Genomic DNA, 18572 nt, shown 5'->3' with positions numbered 1-18572 from the left:
GGCAAAATCCTAGAGGAGAACCTGGTTCGGTCTTCTGTCCAAAGAACAGAAATAGGACAGCACTCCGGTAAATAAACTTGAATTGACATATTTTTATTGCAGCACGAACGTTTCGGGTACGAGCCCTTCTTCAGTGTACAAAGCAATAGCAATCGTTGTCACAATAACAAGATCACATAGGTGAGCATAATGCTAAATTCGCAGTCAGTATTGGCCCAATCAAGAGATCCCAGCAGAGGAAGCTGTGGGGGGAAACATGATGATCAAATAAAGATAGACACACAATTGCATTATGATGTCATTACCTAAACGTTTGGACTATTTATAACCTACTACAAAAAAACAACCTACTACAAAAAAATGAGAAAAATAACATTTCTCATTAAAAGGCCTGCTGGGACAAGAGTGGCCATGCGTTACCAGTATGTCTCTGGAGAAATCATTGATCCCTATCTCCTCCCATAGAACAATTCAATGCCCATATAATACAAGGTACTTAGTGGATAATTATGGCTGTTGAAATGCCTGGCAACAGGTGATTTCTTTTCATCATGTTTTGCGAATAGAGCTCTTTATGCTCACATATCCTTGTCGTAAGTTCACGTTTGGTCTCACCCACATAATAGAAGTGACCGGAACACGTAAGGACATATACAACATATTTCATGTTACATGTTACTCTGCCTGGAACATTCCTCTGGGCAGAGTGGAACAGTGGACAGTTGTGACAAGGAACTTGCCGCCAGGAAACTGATAGGACATCAAATATTGTTTCTTAGACAAAGTCTGACCTTACTAAACATTCCTGGGTCTCTTACAGCCAAACCTCTGGGGATTCAAAGGCTTTACCAAAGCTGGGGTCACTGTGTAATATGTTCCCATGTCTATTAACCACTTCCTGGATCCACCTTGAAATGGGACGGTAGGTGGACACCAAAGTCGCAGAGGGAGGAGAGGGATTTCTTTTGACGTTGCAGAATGCATTTCCGCGCACCTCTTGGTTTGAATCAAATCAAATCAAATCAAATTTTATTTGTCACATACACATGGTTAGCAGATGTTAATGCGAGTGTAGCGAAATGCTTGTGCTTCTAGTTCCGACAATGCAGTAATAACCAACAAGTAATCTAACTAACAATTCCAAAACTACTGTCTTGTACACAGTGTAAGGGGATAAAGAATATGTACATAAGGATATATGAATGAGTGATGGTACAGAGCAGCATAGGCAGATACAGTAGATTGTATCGAGTACAGTATGTACAAATGAGATGAGTATGTAAACAAAGTGGCATAGTATAAAGTGGCTAGTGATACATGTATTACATAAGGATACAGTCGATGATATAGAGTACAGTATATACGTATGCCTATGAGATGAATAATGTAGGGTGAGTAACATTATATAAGGTAGCATTGGTTAAAGTGGCTAGTGATATATTTACATCATTTCCCATCAATTCCCATTATTAAAGTGGCTGGAGTTGAGTCAGTGTCAGTGTGCTGGCAGCAGCCACTCAATGTTAGTGGTGGCTGTTTAACAGTCTGATAGCCTTGAATCGCCTTGAATCGTTCACATAAGTCTTTGGCGATGTACATCCAATGATGAATCAGAGTCACACATGCGCCTAATGACAAGGAGTTGGCTGTATAGTCAGCTGTTTTAAATGAAGGGGATAACTGCTGAGATGACTGGTGTTTCTATCTGTTTCTCAGTAGGCCACATTAACATCTGGCCTGACCAAAACATCCTAAAAGGAAACGCGTTGTTTATCGGACACAAACAGCATCCTTCATGCCATCAATACATCTCATAAACCCCTGTGATGAACCTAGAACAGGGAGACGATAACTTGTTGTTGTGACATTGATTTGCCATTGCCTTGCACGCTGTGAAGAAGGGCTCGTACCCGAAACGTTCGTGAGGCCATAAAAAATAAAATATGTCGATGTAAGTTTAGTTACCGGAGTGCTGTACTATTTCTGTTCATTGGATTATATACGAGGATTCAACACTTGATTTAAGTTTCTATAAGATGGAGTCGTTGTTTATCTTTTCATGAACTGTATCTGTGAACGTAGCTCCTCTAACAATGATGTATGAAGATGTTGACAGACTTACTGAAGCCCGAGTTAGAGTCTGATTCCAGCAAGATACTGTTCCCATTGGAAACCCAGGGAGATTCAGTGGTCTTCTGGACGGTTGGAGCACAGTGTACAGTGTTTATCCCAGTATTGGTGCAATAAGGGCCTAAGGATTAACAAGGAACCTATTCTGGGACGATAAGAAGTGTAAGAATAATCAGATAATGAGATATTTATGTATTACATGTTTAAGAAATTTGCAAACATTTCTAAAAGCATGTTTTCACTTTGTCATTATGGGTTATTGTGATGTCATTATGGGTTATTGGGATGTCATTATGGGGTATTGTGATGTCATTATGGGGTAGTGTGATGTCATTATGGGGTATCGTGTGTAGACAGGTGAGAGAGAAAAAATCAATTTAATCAATTTTAAATTCAGGCTGTAACACAACAAAATGTGGAATAAGTGAAGGGGTGTGAATACTTTCTGAAGGCTCTGCAGATAGATAGACGGACAGACAGACTGACGGACAGGTGGATAGATGAGTCATTGACTGTAACATCTGTCCTGTTGTGTCTGTCCCTCCAGAGGGTGGTAGTAGGAGGGCTGATGACATCCAGAAAGCAGCCGAGGAGCTCAACACTCGCTGGGATGGGTTCTGTGCCCTGCTGGCTGAGAGGCTGGAGTGGCTGGCCTACCAGAGCAAGATCCTGGCCTTCTATAACCTATGGCAGCAACTGGAGCAAGCTGTGGTCAACTCTGAGAACTGGCTGAAGGTCCAGCAGCCACCGGCCTCAGAGCCTGAACCTCTGAAGCATCAACTGGAGCGCTGCAGGGTGAGGAGTGGGGGGGGAAGGTGTAGTGTCTGTGGAGGGAGGGCATGCAGAATTAGGCCGATACCCACTAATTATCAAAATCCAGAAAAGAGCCGTTAAATTCTATAACTCCCTAAAAGGAAGTGATTCCCAAACCTTCCATAATAAAGCCATCACCTACAGAGAGATGAACCTATAGAAGAGTCCCCTAAGCAAGCTGGTCCTGGGGCTCTGTTCACAAACACAAACACACCCCACAGAGCCCTAGGACAGCAGCACAATTAGACCCAACCAAATCATGAGAAAACAAAAAGATAATTACTGACACATTAGAAAGAATTAACAAAAAAACAGAGTAAACTAGAATGCTATTTGGCCCTAAACAGAGAGTACACAGTGGCAGAATAGCTGACCACTGTGAATGACCCAAACTTAAGGAAAGCTTTGACTATGTACAGACTCAGTGAGCATAGCCTTGCTATTGAGAAAGGCCGCTGAATACAGACCTGGCTCTCAAGAGAAGACAGGCTATGTGCACACTGCCCACCCCTCCGCTCCATAGGAAGACCCCACCCCTCCCCTCCATAGGAAGACCCTAGGAAGACCCCACCCCTTCGCTCCATAGGAAGACCCCACCCCTCCCCTCCATAGGAAGACCCCAGGAAGACCCCACCCCTCCGCTCCATAGGAAGACCCCAGGAAGACCCCACCCCTCCGCTCCATAGGAAGACCCCAGGAAGACCCCACCCCTCCCCTCCATAGGAAGACCCCAGGAAGACCCCACCCTTCCGCTCCATAGGAAGACCCCAGGAAGACCCCACCACTCCCCTCCATAGGAAGACCCCAGGAAGACCCCACCCCTCCGCTCCATAGGAAGACCCCAGGAAGACCCCACCCCTCCCCTCCATCGTAGGGGAAACACTTCATACAGTGTCGTTCAGTATTCATGCAACAATATTCTCTGTTCTGTATTCACCACAGAGAAAACGCATTGCCACTGGGAAGGTTTGCCATGAATAATTAATTGTAATAAAATCTAAATTTGACTATTTTGTATTGAATGGCTCATAATAACAGCAGAACAGCACAAAGCTGTAATGAGATGTTAATGTATTGTGTAGACTCTGATAGATTAGACTTGGGTACTAAAACCCCCTCTGATACATTAGACTAGGGTACTAAGACCCCCTCTGGTAGATTAGACTAGGGTACTAAGACCCCCTCTGATAGATTAGACTAGGATACTAAGACCCCCTCTGATATATTAGACTAGGATACTAAGACCCCCTCTGGTAGATTAGACTAGGGTACTAAGACCCCCTCTGATAGATTAGACTAGGGTACTAAGACCCCCTCTGATAGATTAGACTAGGGTACTAAGACCCCCTCTGATAGATTAGACTTGGATACTATGACCCCCTCTGATAGATTAGACTTGGATACTATGACCCCCTCTGATAGATTAGACTAGGATACTATGACCCCCTCTGATAGATTAGACTTGGATACTAAGACCCTCTCTGATAGATTAGACTAGGGTACTAAGACCCCCTCTGGTAGATTAGACTAGGGTACTAAGACCCCCTCTGGTAGATTTGACTAGGGTACTATGACCCCCTCTGATAGATTAGACTAGGGTACTAAGACACCCTCTGATATATTAGACTTGGGTACTAAGACCCCCTCTGATAGATTAGACTAGGGTACTAAGACCCCCTCTGATAGATTAGACTAGGGTACTAAGACCCCCTCTGATATATTAGACTTGGGTACTAAGACCCCTCTGATATATTAGACTTGGGTACTAAGACCCCCTCTGATAGATTAGACTAGGGTACTAAGACCCCCTCTGATAGATTAGACTTGGATACTATGACCCCCTCTGATAGATTAGACTAGGGTACTAAGACCCCCTCTGATAGATTAGACTAGGATACTATGACCCCCTCTGATAGATTAGACTTGGATACTAAGACCCCCTCTGATAGATTAGACTAGGGTACTAAGACCCCCTCTGGTAGATTAGACTAGGGTACTAAGACCCCCTCTGGTAGATTAGACTATGGTACTAAGACCCCCTCTGATAGATTAGACTAGGGTACTAAGACCCCCTCTGGTAGATTAGACTAGGGTACTAAGACCCCCTCTGGTAGATTAGACTATGGTACTAAGACCCCCTCTGGTAGATTAGACTAGGATACTATGACCCCCTCTGATAGATTAGACTAGGGTACTAAGACACCCTCTGATATATTAGACTTGGGTACTAAGACCCCCTCTGATAGATTAGACTAGGGTACTAAGACCCCCTCTGATAGATTAGACTAGGGTACTAAGACCCCCTCTGATATATTAGACTTGGGTACTAAGACCCCTCTGATATATTAGACTTGGGTACTAAGACCCCCTCTGATAGATTAGACTAGGGTACTAAGACCCCCTCTGATAGATTAGACTTGGATACTATGACCCCCTCTGATAGATTAGACTAGGGTACTAAGACCCCCTCTGATAGATTAGACTAGGATACTATGACCCCCTCTGATAGATTAGACTTGGATACTAAGACCCCCTCTGATAGATTAGACTAGGGTACTAAGACCCCCTCTGGTAGATTAGACTAGGGTACTAAGACCCCCTCTGGTAGATTAGACTATGGTACTAAGACCCCCTCTGATAGATTAGACTAGGGTACTAAGACCCCCTCTGGTAGATTAGACTAGGGTACTAAGACCCCCTCTGGTAGATTAGACTATGGTACTAAGACCCCCTCTGGTAGATTAGACTAGGATACTATGACCCCCTCTGATAGATTAGACTAGGGTACTAAGACCCCTCTGATATATTAGACTTGGGTACTAAAACCCCCTCTGATACATTAGACTAGGGTACTAAGACCCCCTCTGGTAGATTAGACTAGGGTACTAAGACCCCCTCTGATAGATTAGACTAGGATACTAAGACCCCCTCTGATATATTAGACTAGGATACTAAGACCCCCTCTGGTAGATTAGACTAGGGTACTAAGACCCCCTCTGATAGATTAGACTAGGGTACTAAGACCCCCTCTGATAGATTAGACTAGGGTACTAAGACCCCCTCTGATATATTAGACTTGGGTACTAAGACCCCTCTGATATATTAGACTTGGGTACTAAGACCCCCTCTGATAGATTAGACTAGGGTACTAAGACCCCCTCTGATAGATTAGACTTGGATACTATGACCCCCTCTGATAGATTAGACTAGGGTACTAAGACCCCCTCTGATAGATTAGACTAGGATACTATGACCCCCTCTGATAGATTAGACTTGGATACTAAGACCCCCTCTGATAGATTAGACTAGGGTACTAAGACCCCCTCTGGTAGATTAGACTAGGGTACTAAGACCCCCTCTGGTAGATTAGACTATGGTACTAAGACCCCCTCTGATAGATTAGACTAGGGTACTAAGACCCCCTCTGGTAGATTAGACTAGGGTACTAAGACCCCCTCTGGTAGATTAGACTATGGTACTAAGACCCCCTCTGGTAGATTAGACTAGGATACTATGACCCCCTCTGATAGATTAGACTAGGGTACTAAGACCCCTCTGATATATTAGACTTGGGTACTAAAACCCCCTCTGATACATTAGACTAGGGTACTAAGACCCCCTCTGGTAGATTAGACTAGGGTACTAAGACCCCCTCTGATAGATTAGACTAGGATACTAAGACCCCCTCTGATATATTAGACTAGGATACTAAGACCCCCTCTGGTAGATTAGACTAGGGTACTAAGACCCCCTCTGATAGATTAGACTAGGGTACTAAGACCCCCTCTGATAGATTAGACTAGGGTACTAAGACCCCCTCTGATAGATTAGACTTGGATACTATGACCCCCTCTGATAGATTAGACTTGGATACTATGACCCCCTCTGATAGATTAGACTAGGATACTATGACCCCCTCTGATAGATTAGACTTGGATACTAAGACCCTCTCTGATAGATTAGACTAGGGTACTAAGACCCCCTCTGGTAGATTAGACTAGGGTACTAAGACCCCCTCTGGTAGATTTGACTAGGGTACTATGACCCCCTCTGATAGATTAGACTAGGGTACTAAGACACCCTCTGATATATTAGACTTGGGTACTAAGACCCCCTCTGATAGATTAGACTAGGGTACTAAGACCCCCTCTGATAGATTAGACTAGGGTACTAAGACCCCCTCTGATATATTAGACTTGGGTACTAAGACCCCTCTGATATATTAGACTTGGGTACTAAGACCCCCTCTGATAGATTAGACTAGGGTACTAAGACCCCCTCTGATAGATTAGACTTGGATACTATGACCCCCTCTGATAGATTAGACTAGGGTACTAAGACCCCCTCTGATAGATTAGACTAGGATACTATGACCCCCTCTGATAGATTAGACTTGGATACTAAGACCCCCTCTGATAGATTAGACTAGGGTACTAAGACCCCCTCTGGTAGATTAGACTAGGGTACTAAGACCCCCTCTGGTAGATTAGACTATGGTACTAAGACCCCCTCTGATAGATTAGACTAGGGTACTAAGACCCCCTCTGGTAGATTAGACTAGGGTACTAAGACCCCCTCTGGTAGATTAGACTATGGTACTAAGACCCCCTCTGGTAGATTAGACTAGGATACTATGACCCCCTCTGATAGATTAGACTAGGGTACTAAGACCCCTCTGATATATTAGACTTGGGTACTAAGACCCCCTCTGGTAGATTAGACTATGGTACTAAGACCCCCTCTGGTAGATTAGACTATGGTACTACTAAGACCCCCTCTTGTAGATTTGACTAGGGTACTATGACCCCCTCTGATAGATTAGACTAGGGTACTAAGACACCCTCTGATATATTAGACTTGGGTACTATAAGACCCCCTCTGATAGATTAGACTAGGGTACTAAGACCCCCTCTGATAGATTAGACTAGGGTACTAAGACCCCCTCTGATATATTAGACTTGGGTACTAAGACCCCTCTGATATATTAGACTTGGGTACTAAGACCCCCTCTGATAGATTAGACTAGGGTACTAAGACCCCCTCTGATAGATTAGACTTGGATACTATGACCCCCTCTGATAGATTAGACTAGGGTACTAAGACCCCCTCTGATAGATTAGACTAGGATACTATGACCCCCTCTGATAGATTAGACTTGGATACTAAGACCCCCTCTGATAGATTAGACTAGGGTACTAAGACCCCCTCTGGTAGATTAGACTAGGGTACTAAGACCCCCTCTGGTAGATTAGACTATGGTACTAAGACCCCCTCTGATAGATTAGACTAGGGTACTAAGACCCCCTCTGGTAGATTAGACTAGGGTACTAAGACCCCCTCTGGTAGATTAGACTATGGTACTAAGACCCCCTCTGGTAGATTAGACTAGGATACTATGACCCCCTCTGATAGATTAGACTAGGGTACTAAGACCCCTCTGATATATTAGACTTGGGTACTAAGACCCCCTCTGGTAGATTAGACTATGGTACTAAGACCCCCTCTGATAGATTAGACTAGGGTACTAAGACCCCCTCTGGTAGATTAGACTAGGGTACTAAGACCCCCTCTGGTAGATTAGACTATGGTACTAAGACCCCCTCTGGTAGATTAGACTAGGATACTATGACCCCCTCTGATAGATTAGACTAGGGTACTAAGACCCCTCTGATATATTAGACTTGGGTACTAAAACCCCCTCTGATACATTAGACTAGGGTACTAAGACCCCCTCTGGTAGATTAGACTAGGGTACTAAGACCCCCTCTGATAGATTAGACTAGGATACTAAGACCCCCTCTGATATATTAGACTAGGATACTAAGACCCCCTCTGGTAGATTAGACTAGGGTACTAAGACCCCCTCTGATAGATTAGACTAGGGTACTAAGACCCCCTCTGATAGATTAGACTAGGGTACTAAGACCCCCTCTGATAGATTAGACTTGGATACTATGACCCCCTCTGATAGATTAGACTTGGATACTATGACCCCCTCTGATAGATTAGACTAGGATACTATGACCCCCTCTGATAGATTAGACTTGGATACTAAGACCCTCTCTGATAGATTAGACTAGGGTACTAAGACCCCCTCTGGTAGATTAGACTAGGGTACTAAGACCCCCTCTGGTAGATTTGACTAGGGTACTATGACCCCCTCTGATAGATTAGACTAGGGTACTAAGACACCCTCTGATATATTAGACTTGGGTACTAAGACCCCCTCTGATAGATTAGACTAGGGTACTAAGACCCCCTCTGATAGATTAGACTAGGGTACTAAGACCCCCTCTGATATATTAGACTTGGGTACTAAGACCCCTCTGATATATTAGACTTGGGTACTAAGACCCCCTCTGATAGATTAGACTAGGGTACTAAGACCCCCTCTGATAGATTAGACTTGGATACTATGACCCCCTCTGATAGATTAGACTAGGGTACTAAGACCCCCTCTGATAGATTAGACTAGGATACTATGACCCCCTCTGATAGATTAGACTTGGATACTAAGACCCCCTCTGATAGATTAGACTAGGGTACTAAGACCCCCTCTGGTAGATTAGACTAGGGTACTAAGACCCCCTCTGGTAGATTAGACTATGGTACTAAGACCCCCTCTGATAGATTAGACTAGGGTACTAAGACCCCCTCTGGTAGATTAGACTAGGGTACTAAGACCCCCTCTGGTAGATTAGACTATGGTACTAAGACCCCCTCTGGTAGATTAGACTAGGATACTATGACCCCCTCTGATAGATTAGACTAGGGTACTAAGACCCCTCTGATATATTAGACTTGGGTACTAAGACCCCCTCTGGTAGATTAGACTATGGTACTAAGACCCCCTCTGGTAGATTAGACTATGGTACTACTAAGACCCCCTCTTGTAGATTTGACTAGGGTACTATGACCCCCTCTGATAGATTAGACTAGGGTACTAAGACACCCTCTGATATATTAGACTTGGGTACTATAAGACCCCCTCTGATAGATTAGACTAGGGTACTAAGACCCCCTCTGATAGATTAGACTAGGGTACTAAGACCCCCTCTGATATATTAGACTTGGGTACTAAGACCCCTCTGATATATTAGACTTGGGTACTAAGACCCCCTCTGATAGATTAGACTAGGGTACTAAGACCCCCTCTGATAGATTAGACTTGGATACTATGACCCCCTCTGATAGATTAGACTAGGGTACTAAGACCCCCTCTGATAGATTAGACTAGGATACTATGACCCCCTCTGATAGATTAGACTTGGATACTAAGACCCCCTCTGATAGATTAGACTAGGGTACTAAGACCCCCTCTGGTAGATTAGACTAGGGTACTAAGACCCCCTCTGGTAGATTAGACTATGGTACTAAGACCCCCTCTGATAGATTAGACTAGGGTACTAAGACCCCCTCTGGTAGATTAGACTAGGGTACTAAGACCCCCTCTGGTAGATTAGACTATGGTACTAAGACCCCCTCTGGTAGATTAGACTAGGATACTATGACCCCCTCTGATAGATTAGACTAGGGTACTAAGACCCCTCTGATATATTAGACTTGGGTACTAAGACCCCCTCTGGTAGATTAGACTATGGTACTAAGACCCCCTCTGGTAGATTAGACTATGGTACTAAGACCCCCTCTGGTAGATTAGACTAGGATACTATGACCCCCTCTGATAGATTAGACTAGGGTACTAAGACCCCTCTGATATATTAGACTTGGGTACTAAGACCCCCTCTGATAGATTAGACTAGGGTACTAAAACTCCCTCTGGTAGATTAGACTAGGATACTAAGTCCCCCTCTGATAGATTAGACTAGGGTACTAAGACACCATCTGATTATTTATATATACAGTTGAAGTTGGAAGTGTACATACACCATAGCCAAATACATTTAAACTCAGTTTTTCACAATTCCTGATATTTAATCCTAGTAACAATTCCCTGTTTTAGGTCAGTTAGGATCACTACTTCATTTTAAGAATGTGAAATATCAGAATAATAGTAGACAGAATGATTTATTTCAGCTTTTATTTCTTTCATCACATTCCCAGTGGGCCAGAAGTTAACATACACTCAATTAGTATTTGGTGGCATTGCCTTTAAATTGTTTAATTTGGGTCAAACGTTTCTGGTCTCTCTTCTCTTCCTGTCTTCATATCATCCTCTCTCCCTGTCTTCCTGTCTTCCTCTCTTCCTGTCTTCATCTCTTCCTGTCTTCCTCTCTTCCTGTCTTCCTCTCTTCCTGTCTTACTCTCTTCCTGTCTTCCTCTCTTCCTGTCGTCCTCTCTTCCTGTCGTCCTCTCGTCCTGTCTTCCTGTCTTTTTTCTCTTGCTTTCTGCTGATCTGTCTCTGTCTCACTCTCTTTTTTTTCCTTTCACTCCTCCTCACCCTTTCTTCCCTCCTCATCATCTCCTCCCCCTCAACTTCCTCCCCCCTCTCCCACCTCTTCTCCCAACCCCCTACCTCCTCTCCCTCTTCCCCTCTCCTCCCCTCTCCTCCCCTCCCCTCCCTCCCTCCCTCTCTCCCCTCTTCTCCCAACCCTCTCCTCCTCCCCTCTCTCTCCTCTCCCTACCCCCCCCCCCCTCCTCTCTCCCCCCCAGGAGGAGATAGCTCGTTTCTCCTCTCTGGAGCCCCAGGTCAACCTGCTAAAAGAGAAGCTGAAGGCACTGAGGGAGAAGGAGAATGCTCCTGTCTTCTTCGATGCAGACATCACTGACTTCACACAGCATCACCAGCAGGTCCTGGATGAGCTCCAGGCCCGAGAGAGACAGCTGGTGCTGGGTGAGAATATGGAGCAGAACACAAACACAATGCAGGCGTGCACTTACACACAGGAACACAGAGAGGGGTCATGAGGGAAGAGGAAAGCACACCACACCTAGTCAACTTATGATTGTTTGGGGTTAATAGGTGAGGGTTAGAGGTTAATAGGGGAGGGTTAGGGGTTAACAGGTGAGGGTTAGGGGTTAATAGGGGAGGGTTAGGGGTTAATAGGTGAGGGTTAGGGGTTAACAGGTGAGGGTTAGGGGTTAATAGGGGAGGGTTAGGGGTTAACAGGTGAGGGTTAGGGGTTAACAGGTGAGGGTTTGGGGTTAATAGGTGAGGATTAGGGGTTAATAGGTGAGGGTTAGAGGTTAATAGGTGAGGGTTAGGGTTAGGGGTTAATAGGTGAGGGTTAGAGGTTAATAGGTGAGGGTTAGGGGTTAATAGGTGAGGGTTAGGTGTTAATAGGTGAGGGTTATGGATTAATAGGTTTGGGTTTGGGGGAGGTAAGTGCTGTGGCACGTGCGACAGAGAGAGGAGAGGATAATATTTTAGAGGGGAGGAGAATTTTTTAGAGGAGACAAGGAGAGGAGGTTATTTTAGAGTAGAGCGGGATATTTTAGAGGAGGAGGAGAGGAGGTTATTTTAGAGGAGAGGAGGATGTTTTAGAGGAGAGGAGGATGTTTTAGAGGAGAGGAGGGTATTTTAGAGGAGAGGAGGATGTTTTAGAGGAAAGGAGGATGTTTTAGAGGAGAGGAGGATGTTTTAGAGGAGAGGAGGATGTTTTAGAGGAGAGGAGGATGTTTTAGAGGAGAGGAGGGTATTTTAGAGAGGAGGAGGATATTTTAGAGGAGAGGAGGATGTTTTAGAGGAGATTTAGAGGAGAGGAGGATGTTTTAGAGGAGAGGAGGATGTTTTAGAGGAGAGGAGGGTATTTTAGAGAGGAGGAGGATATTTTAGAGGAGAGGAGGGTATTTTAGAGAGGAGGAGGATGTTTTAGAGGGGAGGAGGGTATTTTAGAGAGGAGGAGGATGTTTTAGAGAGGAGGAGGATGTTTTAGAGGAGAGGAGGATGTTTTAGTGGAGAGGAGGGTATTTTAGAGGAGAGGAGGGCATTTTAGAGGAGAGGAGGGTGTTTTAGAGGAGAGGAGGATGTTTTAGAGGAGAGGAGGATGTTTTAGAGGAGAGGAGGGTATTTTAGAGGAGAGGAGGGTATTTTAGAGGAGAGGAGGGTATCTTAGAGAGGAGGAGGATGTTTTAGAGAGGAGGAGGATGTTTTAGAGAGGAGGAGGATGTTTTAGAGAGTAGGACGCAGAACACAGCAGGACAGTTTGTTCTCATCTCCATATGTAGAGTGGATGTCAGAGAGGGAGAGAGGGAGCTGGCTGGTTCAGCTGCTGTGTGTGTGTGTGTGTGTGTGTGTGTGTGTGCGTGTGTGTGTGTGTGTGTGTGTGTGTGTGTGTGTGTGTGTGTGTGTGTGTGTGTGTGTGTGTGTGTGTGTGTGTGTGCGTGTGTGTGTGTATGAGAATGGGCTTATCAGAGAGCAGTAATATGAACACAGAGGGGTGAATTATAGAAAGTGTATTAACAGTACTCACATGGGTCCTGTACTCACAGGAAATAGAAATATGCCGAATGTATGTTCAATGACATTTTAAGTTCAAAGTGTGTCTGTATCAAATACATTTTTATTGGTCACATACACACGGTCAGCAGATGTTATTGGTCACATACACATGGTTAGCAGATGTTATTGGTCACATACACATGGTCAGCAGATGTTATTGGTCACATACATGGTTAGCAGATGTTATTGGTCACATACACACGGTTAGCAGATGTTATTGGTCACATACACATGGTTAGCAGATGTTATTGGTCACATACACGGTTAGCAGATGTTATTGGTCACATACACACGGTCAGCAGATGTTATTGGTCACATACACATGGTCAGCAGATGTTAATGATAGTGTAGCGAAATGCTTGTGTGCTTCTAGTTCCGACCATGCAGTAATATCTAACAAGTAATCTAGCAATTTCACAACATCTACATCTACATTTACACACACAAGTGTAAAGGAATGAATAAGAATACGTACATATAAATATATGGATGAGCGATGGCCGTGCAGCGTAAGCAAGATGCAGTAGATGGTATAGACTACAGTATATACATATGAGAGGAGTAATGTAGGGTATGTAAACATTATATAAAGTTACATTGTTTAAAGTGACTAGTGATACATTTATTACATCCAATTTTTAATTACTAAAGTGGCTAGAGATTTGAGTCAGTATGTTGGCAGCAGCCACTCAATGTTAGTGATGGCTGTTTAACAGTCTGAGGGCCTTGAGATAGAAGCTGTTTTTCAGTCTCGCGGTCCCAGTTTTGATGCACCTGTGCTGACCTTGCCTTCTGGATGAAAGCGGGGTGAACAGGCAGTGGCTCGGGTGGTTGTTGTCCTTGATGATCTTTTTGGCCTTCCTGTGACATCGGGTGCTGTAGGTGTCCTGGAGGGCAGGTAGATTGCCCCCGGTGATGCGTTGTGCAGACCTCACTACCCTCTGGAGAGCCTTACGGTTGTGGGCGGAGAAGTTGCCGTACCAGGCTGTGATACAGCCCGACAGGATGCTCTCGATTGTGCATCTGTAAAAGTTTGTGAGTGTTTTCAGTGACAAGCCAAATTTCTTCAGCCTCCTGAGGTTGAAGAGGCGCTGTTGCTCCTCGGCTGCTGCGCCTTCTTCACCACGCTGTCTGTGTGGGTGGACCATTTCATTTTGTCCGTGATGTGTACGCCGAGGAACTTAAAACTTTCCATCTTCTCCACTGCGGTCTCGTCGATGTGGATAGGGGGGTGTTCCCTCTGCTGTGATCCCTCTCCTGAAGTCCACAACCATCTCCTTTGTTTCGTTGACGTTGAGTGTGAGGTTATTTTTCTGACAACACACTCCGAGGGCCTTCACCTCCTCCCTGTAGGCCGTCTCGTCGTTGTTGGTAATCAAGCCTACCACTGTAGTGTCATCTGCAAACTTGATGATTGAGTTGGAGAGGGCTGAGAACGCACCCCAGTGTTGAGGACCAACGGGGTGGAGATGTTGTTTCCTATTCTCACCACCTGGGGACGACCCGTCAGAAAGTCCAGGACCCAGTTGCACAGGGCGGGCGTCTGAGAGTTTGGAGGTAGTATGGAGTTAAATGCTAAGCTGTAATCAATGAACAGCATTCTCACATAGGTATTCCTCTTGTCCAGATGGGTTAGGGCAGTGTGCAGTGTGGTTGTGATTGCGTCGTCTGTGGACCTATTGGGGCGGTAAGGAAATTGGAGTGGTGTCAGGTAAGGTGGAGGTGATATGATCCTTGACTAGTCTCTCAAAGCACTTCATGATGACAGAAGTGAGTGCAATGGGGCGGTAGTCATTTAGCTCAGTTACCGTAGCTTTCTTGGGAACAGGAACAATGGTGGCCCTCTTGAAGCAGGTGGGAACAGCAGACTGGGATAGGGATTAATTGAATATGTCCGTAAACATAGAGCCTGCAGGTTTTGGTAGCCGGGCCGTGTCAGTGGCACTGTATTGTCCTCAAAGCGAGCAAAGGTTTTAATAGTCACCGTGGGTACAACATCACCGATGCACTTGCTAATAAACTCGCTCACCGAATCAGCGTATGCATCAATGTTGTTGTCTGAGGCTATCCGGAACATAACCCAGTCCACGTGATCAGAGGAATCTTGAAGCATGGAATCCGATTGTTCAGACCAGCGTTGAAAAGATCTGAGCACGGGTGTTTCCTGTTTTAGTTTCTGTCTATAGGGTGGGAGCAACAAAATGGAGTCTTGGTCAGATTTGCCAAAAGGAGGGCGAGGGAGGGCTTTGTATGCTAGAAGTTAGAGTAGCAATGATCCAGAATGCTGCCAGCCCTGGTCGTGCATTCGATATGCTGATAAAATTTAGGGAGCCTTGTTTTCAGATTGGCTTTGTTAAAACCCCCAGCTACAATAAATGCTGCCTCAGGATATATGGTTTCCAGTTTACATAGAGTCCAATAAAGTTCTTTCAGGGCGGTCAAGCTGTCTGCCTTTGGGGGATAAACACGGCTGTGATTATAATCAAAGAGAATTCTCTTGGTAGATAACGCCGTCAGCATTTGAATGTAAGGAATTCTAGGTCAGATGAACAAAAGGACTTGAGTTCCTGTATGTTGTTATGATCACACCACAACTCATTAATCACAAGGCATACACCCCCCGCCCTTCTTCTTACCAGAGAGATGTTTGTGTCTGTCTGGCTGTACCGACTCTGATAACGTATCCCCAGTGAGCCATGTTTCCGTAAAGCAGAGAATGTTGCAATCTCTGATGTCTCTCTGGAAGGCAACCCTTGCTCGAATTTCGTCTACCTTGTTGTCAAGAGACTGAATATTGGCGAGTAGTAAACTCGGGAGCGATGAGCGATGTGCCCGTCTACGGAGCCTGACCAGGAGGCCGCTCCGTCTGCCCTTTCTGCGGCGCCGTTGTTTTGGGTCGCCTACTGGGATCAGATCCATTGTCCTGGGTGGTGGTCCAAACAGAGGAAGTCAATATTCCTGGTCGTAATGTTGGTAAGTTGACGTTGCTCTTATATCCAATAGTTCTTCCCGGCTGTATGTAATAAAACGTAAGATTTCCTGGAGTAACAATGTAAGAAATAATACATTAAACAAACTAAATACTGCATAGTTTCCTAAGAACGCGAAGCGAGGCGACCATCTCTGTCGGCGCCATCTTGTTATGTGTGTGTGTGTGTGTGTGTGTGTGTGTGTGTGCTTCGGGGGTGTGCAAAAGCAGCTGGAGAGGAGTGTATGTGTGCTAGTGTGTGTTGTGTGTTTGGGTGCAAGTGTGAGTGTATTTCAGTATGTTGGTAAGTGGCAGGTTGTGTGGTACAACTATCATCAAGGAACATTTCAGTGTTTGCCCCTATAGGGAACAGTGATTGTGATTACAGCTACTATGTTCTCCTTTCACTACCTCACTGCAGCTCAACCATCCTCACACACAAACACACACACAAACACACACAAACACACACATTCTCTCTCATGTTCACTTGCGGAATGGAAGGGTTTAAATCACCTGGAAACCATGGAAACCATGTGTTTGATGTATTTGATACCGTTCCACGGATTCCGCTCCAGTCATTACCACGAACCCATCCTCCTCAATTAAGGTGCCACCAACCTCCTGTGTCTCACTGGCCAGGAGTCCTGATAATTACTTTGATCACTAAAGCGTTCACATAAAGTAGAATAACGATTCGACCACTTCCCCTTTAGCGTTCTCCATTTTCATACATGGCTGCCCCCCAACAAACAAACAGGAAATACAAACAAAACATTAACATACTGTACATACAGACCCAACTGTGGACCAGCAGTTCATTAGCTAATGATGCCGAGTGGACTGTGAGTGGATAATGAATTCATGGCCTGAGACAGGAACAGAGACAGACTAGATACAGAGAGCAAGACAGAGCCTGCTGCTCTATAAAAATACCTGTCTCGACAGGGAGAGGAAAATGTAGAGTGGGCAGATCCCCCAGACAAGGAGAGGATAATGTAGAGTGGACAGACCCCCCAGACAAGGAGAGGATAATGTAGAGTGGGCAGACCCCCCCAGACAAGGAGAGGATAATGTAGAGTGGACAGACCCCCATACATGGAGAGGATAATGTAGAGTGGGCAGACCCCCAGACATGGAGAGGATAATGTAGAGTGGACATACCCCCAGACAGTCAGAAAGAGAGGATAATGCAGGGTGGGCAGACCCCCAGACAGGGAGAGGGTAATATAGATTTGGCAGGCAGTCAGACAGGGAGAGGGTAATATAGATTTGGCAGACAGTCAGACATGGAGAGGGTAATATAGATTTGTCAGGCAGTCAGACAGGGAGAGGGTAATATAGATTTGGCAGACAGTCAGACAGGGAGAGGGTAATATAGATTTGGCAGACAGTCAGACAGCAGACCAGAAGGGCTGTGAGTATATAGTATATTATAGTGAAGTGGTAGAGTATATAGTATATTATAGTGAAGTGGTAGAGTCTATAGTATATTATAGTGAAGTGGTAGAGTCTATAGTATATCATAGTGGAGTGGTAGAGTCAGACAATAGGCCAGAAGTACTGTGAGTATATAGTATATCATAGTGAAGTGGTAGAGTATATAGTATATTATAGTGAAGTGGTAGAGTATATAGTATATCATAGTGAAGTGGTAGAGTATATAGTATATTATAGTGAAGTGGTAGAGTCTATAGTATATCATAGTGGAGTGGTAGAGTCAGACAGCAGGCCAGAAGGGCTGTGAGTATATAGTATATTATAGTGAAGTGGTAGAGTCTGACAGCAGACCAGAAGGGCTGTGAGTATATAGTATATTATAGTGAAGTGGTAGAGTATATAGTATATCATAGTGAAGTGGTAGAGCCTGACAGCAGGCCAGAAGTGCTGTCAGTATATAGTATATTATAGTGAAGTGGTAGAGTATATAGTATATTATAGTGAAGTGGTAGAGTATATAGTATATTATAGTGAAGTGGTAGAGTATATAGTATATTATAGTGAAGTGGTAGAGTATATAGTATATTATAGTGAAGTGGTAGAGTATATAGTATATTATAGTTAAGTGGTAGAGTATATAGTATATTATAGTGAAGTGGTAGAGTATATAGTATATCATAGTGAAGCAGTAGAGGATATAGTATATTATAGTGAAGTGGTAGAGTATATAGTATATTATAGTGAAGTGGTAGAGTCTGACAGCAGACCAGAAAGGCTGTGAGTATATAGTATATTATAGTGAAGTGGTAGAGTATATAG

General features: G+C 44.5%; 1 protein-coding gene across 9 annotated transcripts in view; it reads left to right on the top strand.

Moving 5' to 3' along the window:
• The window catches only part of LOC110496981 (dystrophin), a 394538-nt gene that overhangs the window by 213655 nt on the left and 162311 nt on the right, over positions 1-18572 (top strand). For all 9 annotated transcript variants that reach the window (XM_036951595.1, XM_036951594.1, XM_036951600.1 and 6 more), the window contains 2 exons: positions 2678-2925; positions 11557-11737. In XM_036951595.1, the coding sequence (XP_036807490.1) occupies positions 2678-2925; positions 11557-11737 (429 nt within the window). The remainder of the gene's footprint in view (positions 1-2677; positions 2926-11556; positions 11738-18572) is intronic.

This window comes from Oncorhynchus mykiss, chromosome 18 (assembly GCF_013265735.2).
Source record: "Oncorhynchus mykiss isolate Arlee chromosome 18, USDA_OmykA_1.1, whole genome shotgun sequence".
In the NCBI taxonomy this organism is placed as follows: Eukaryota; Metazoa; Chordata; class Actinopteri; order Salmoniformes; family Salmonidae; genus Oncorhynchus; species Oncorhynchus mykiss.
This window is presented reverse-complemented; position numbering and strand designations above follow the sequence as displayed.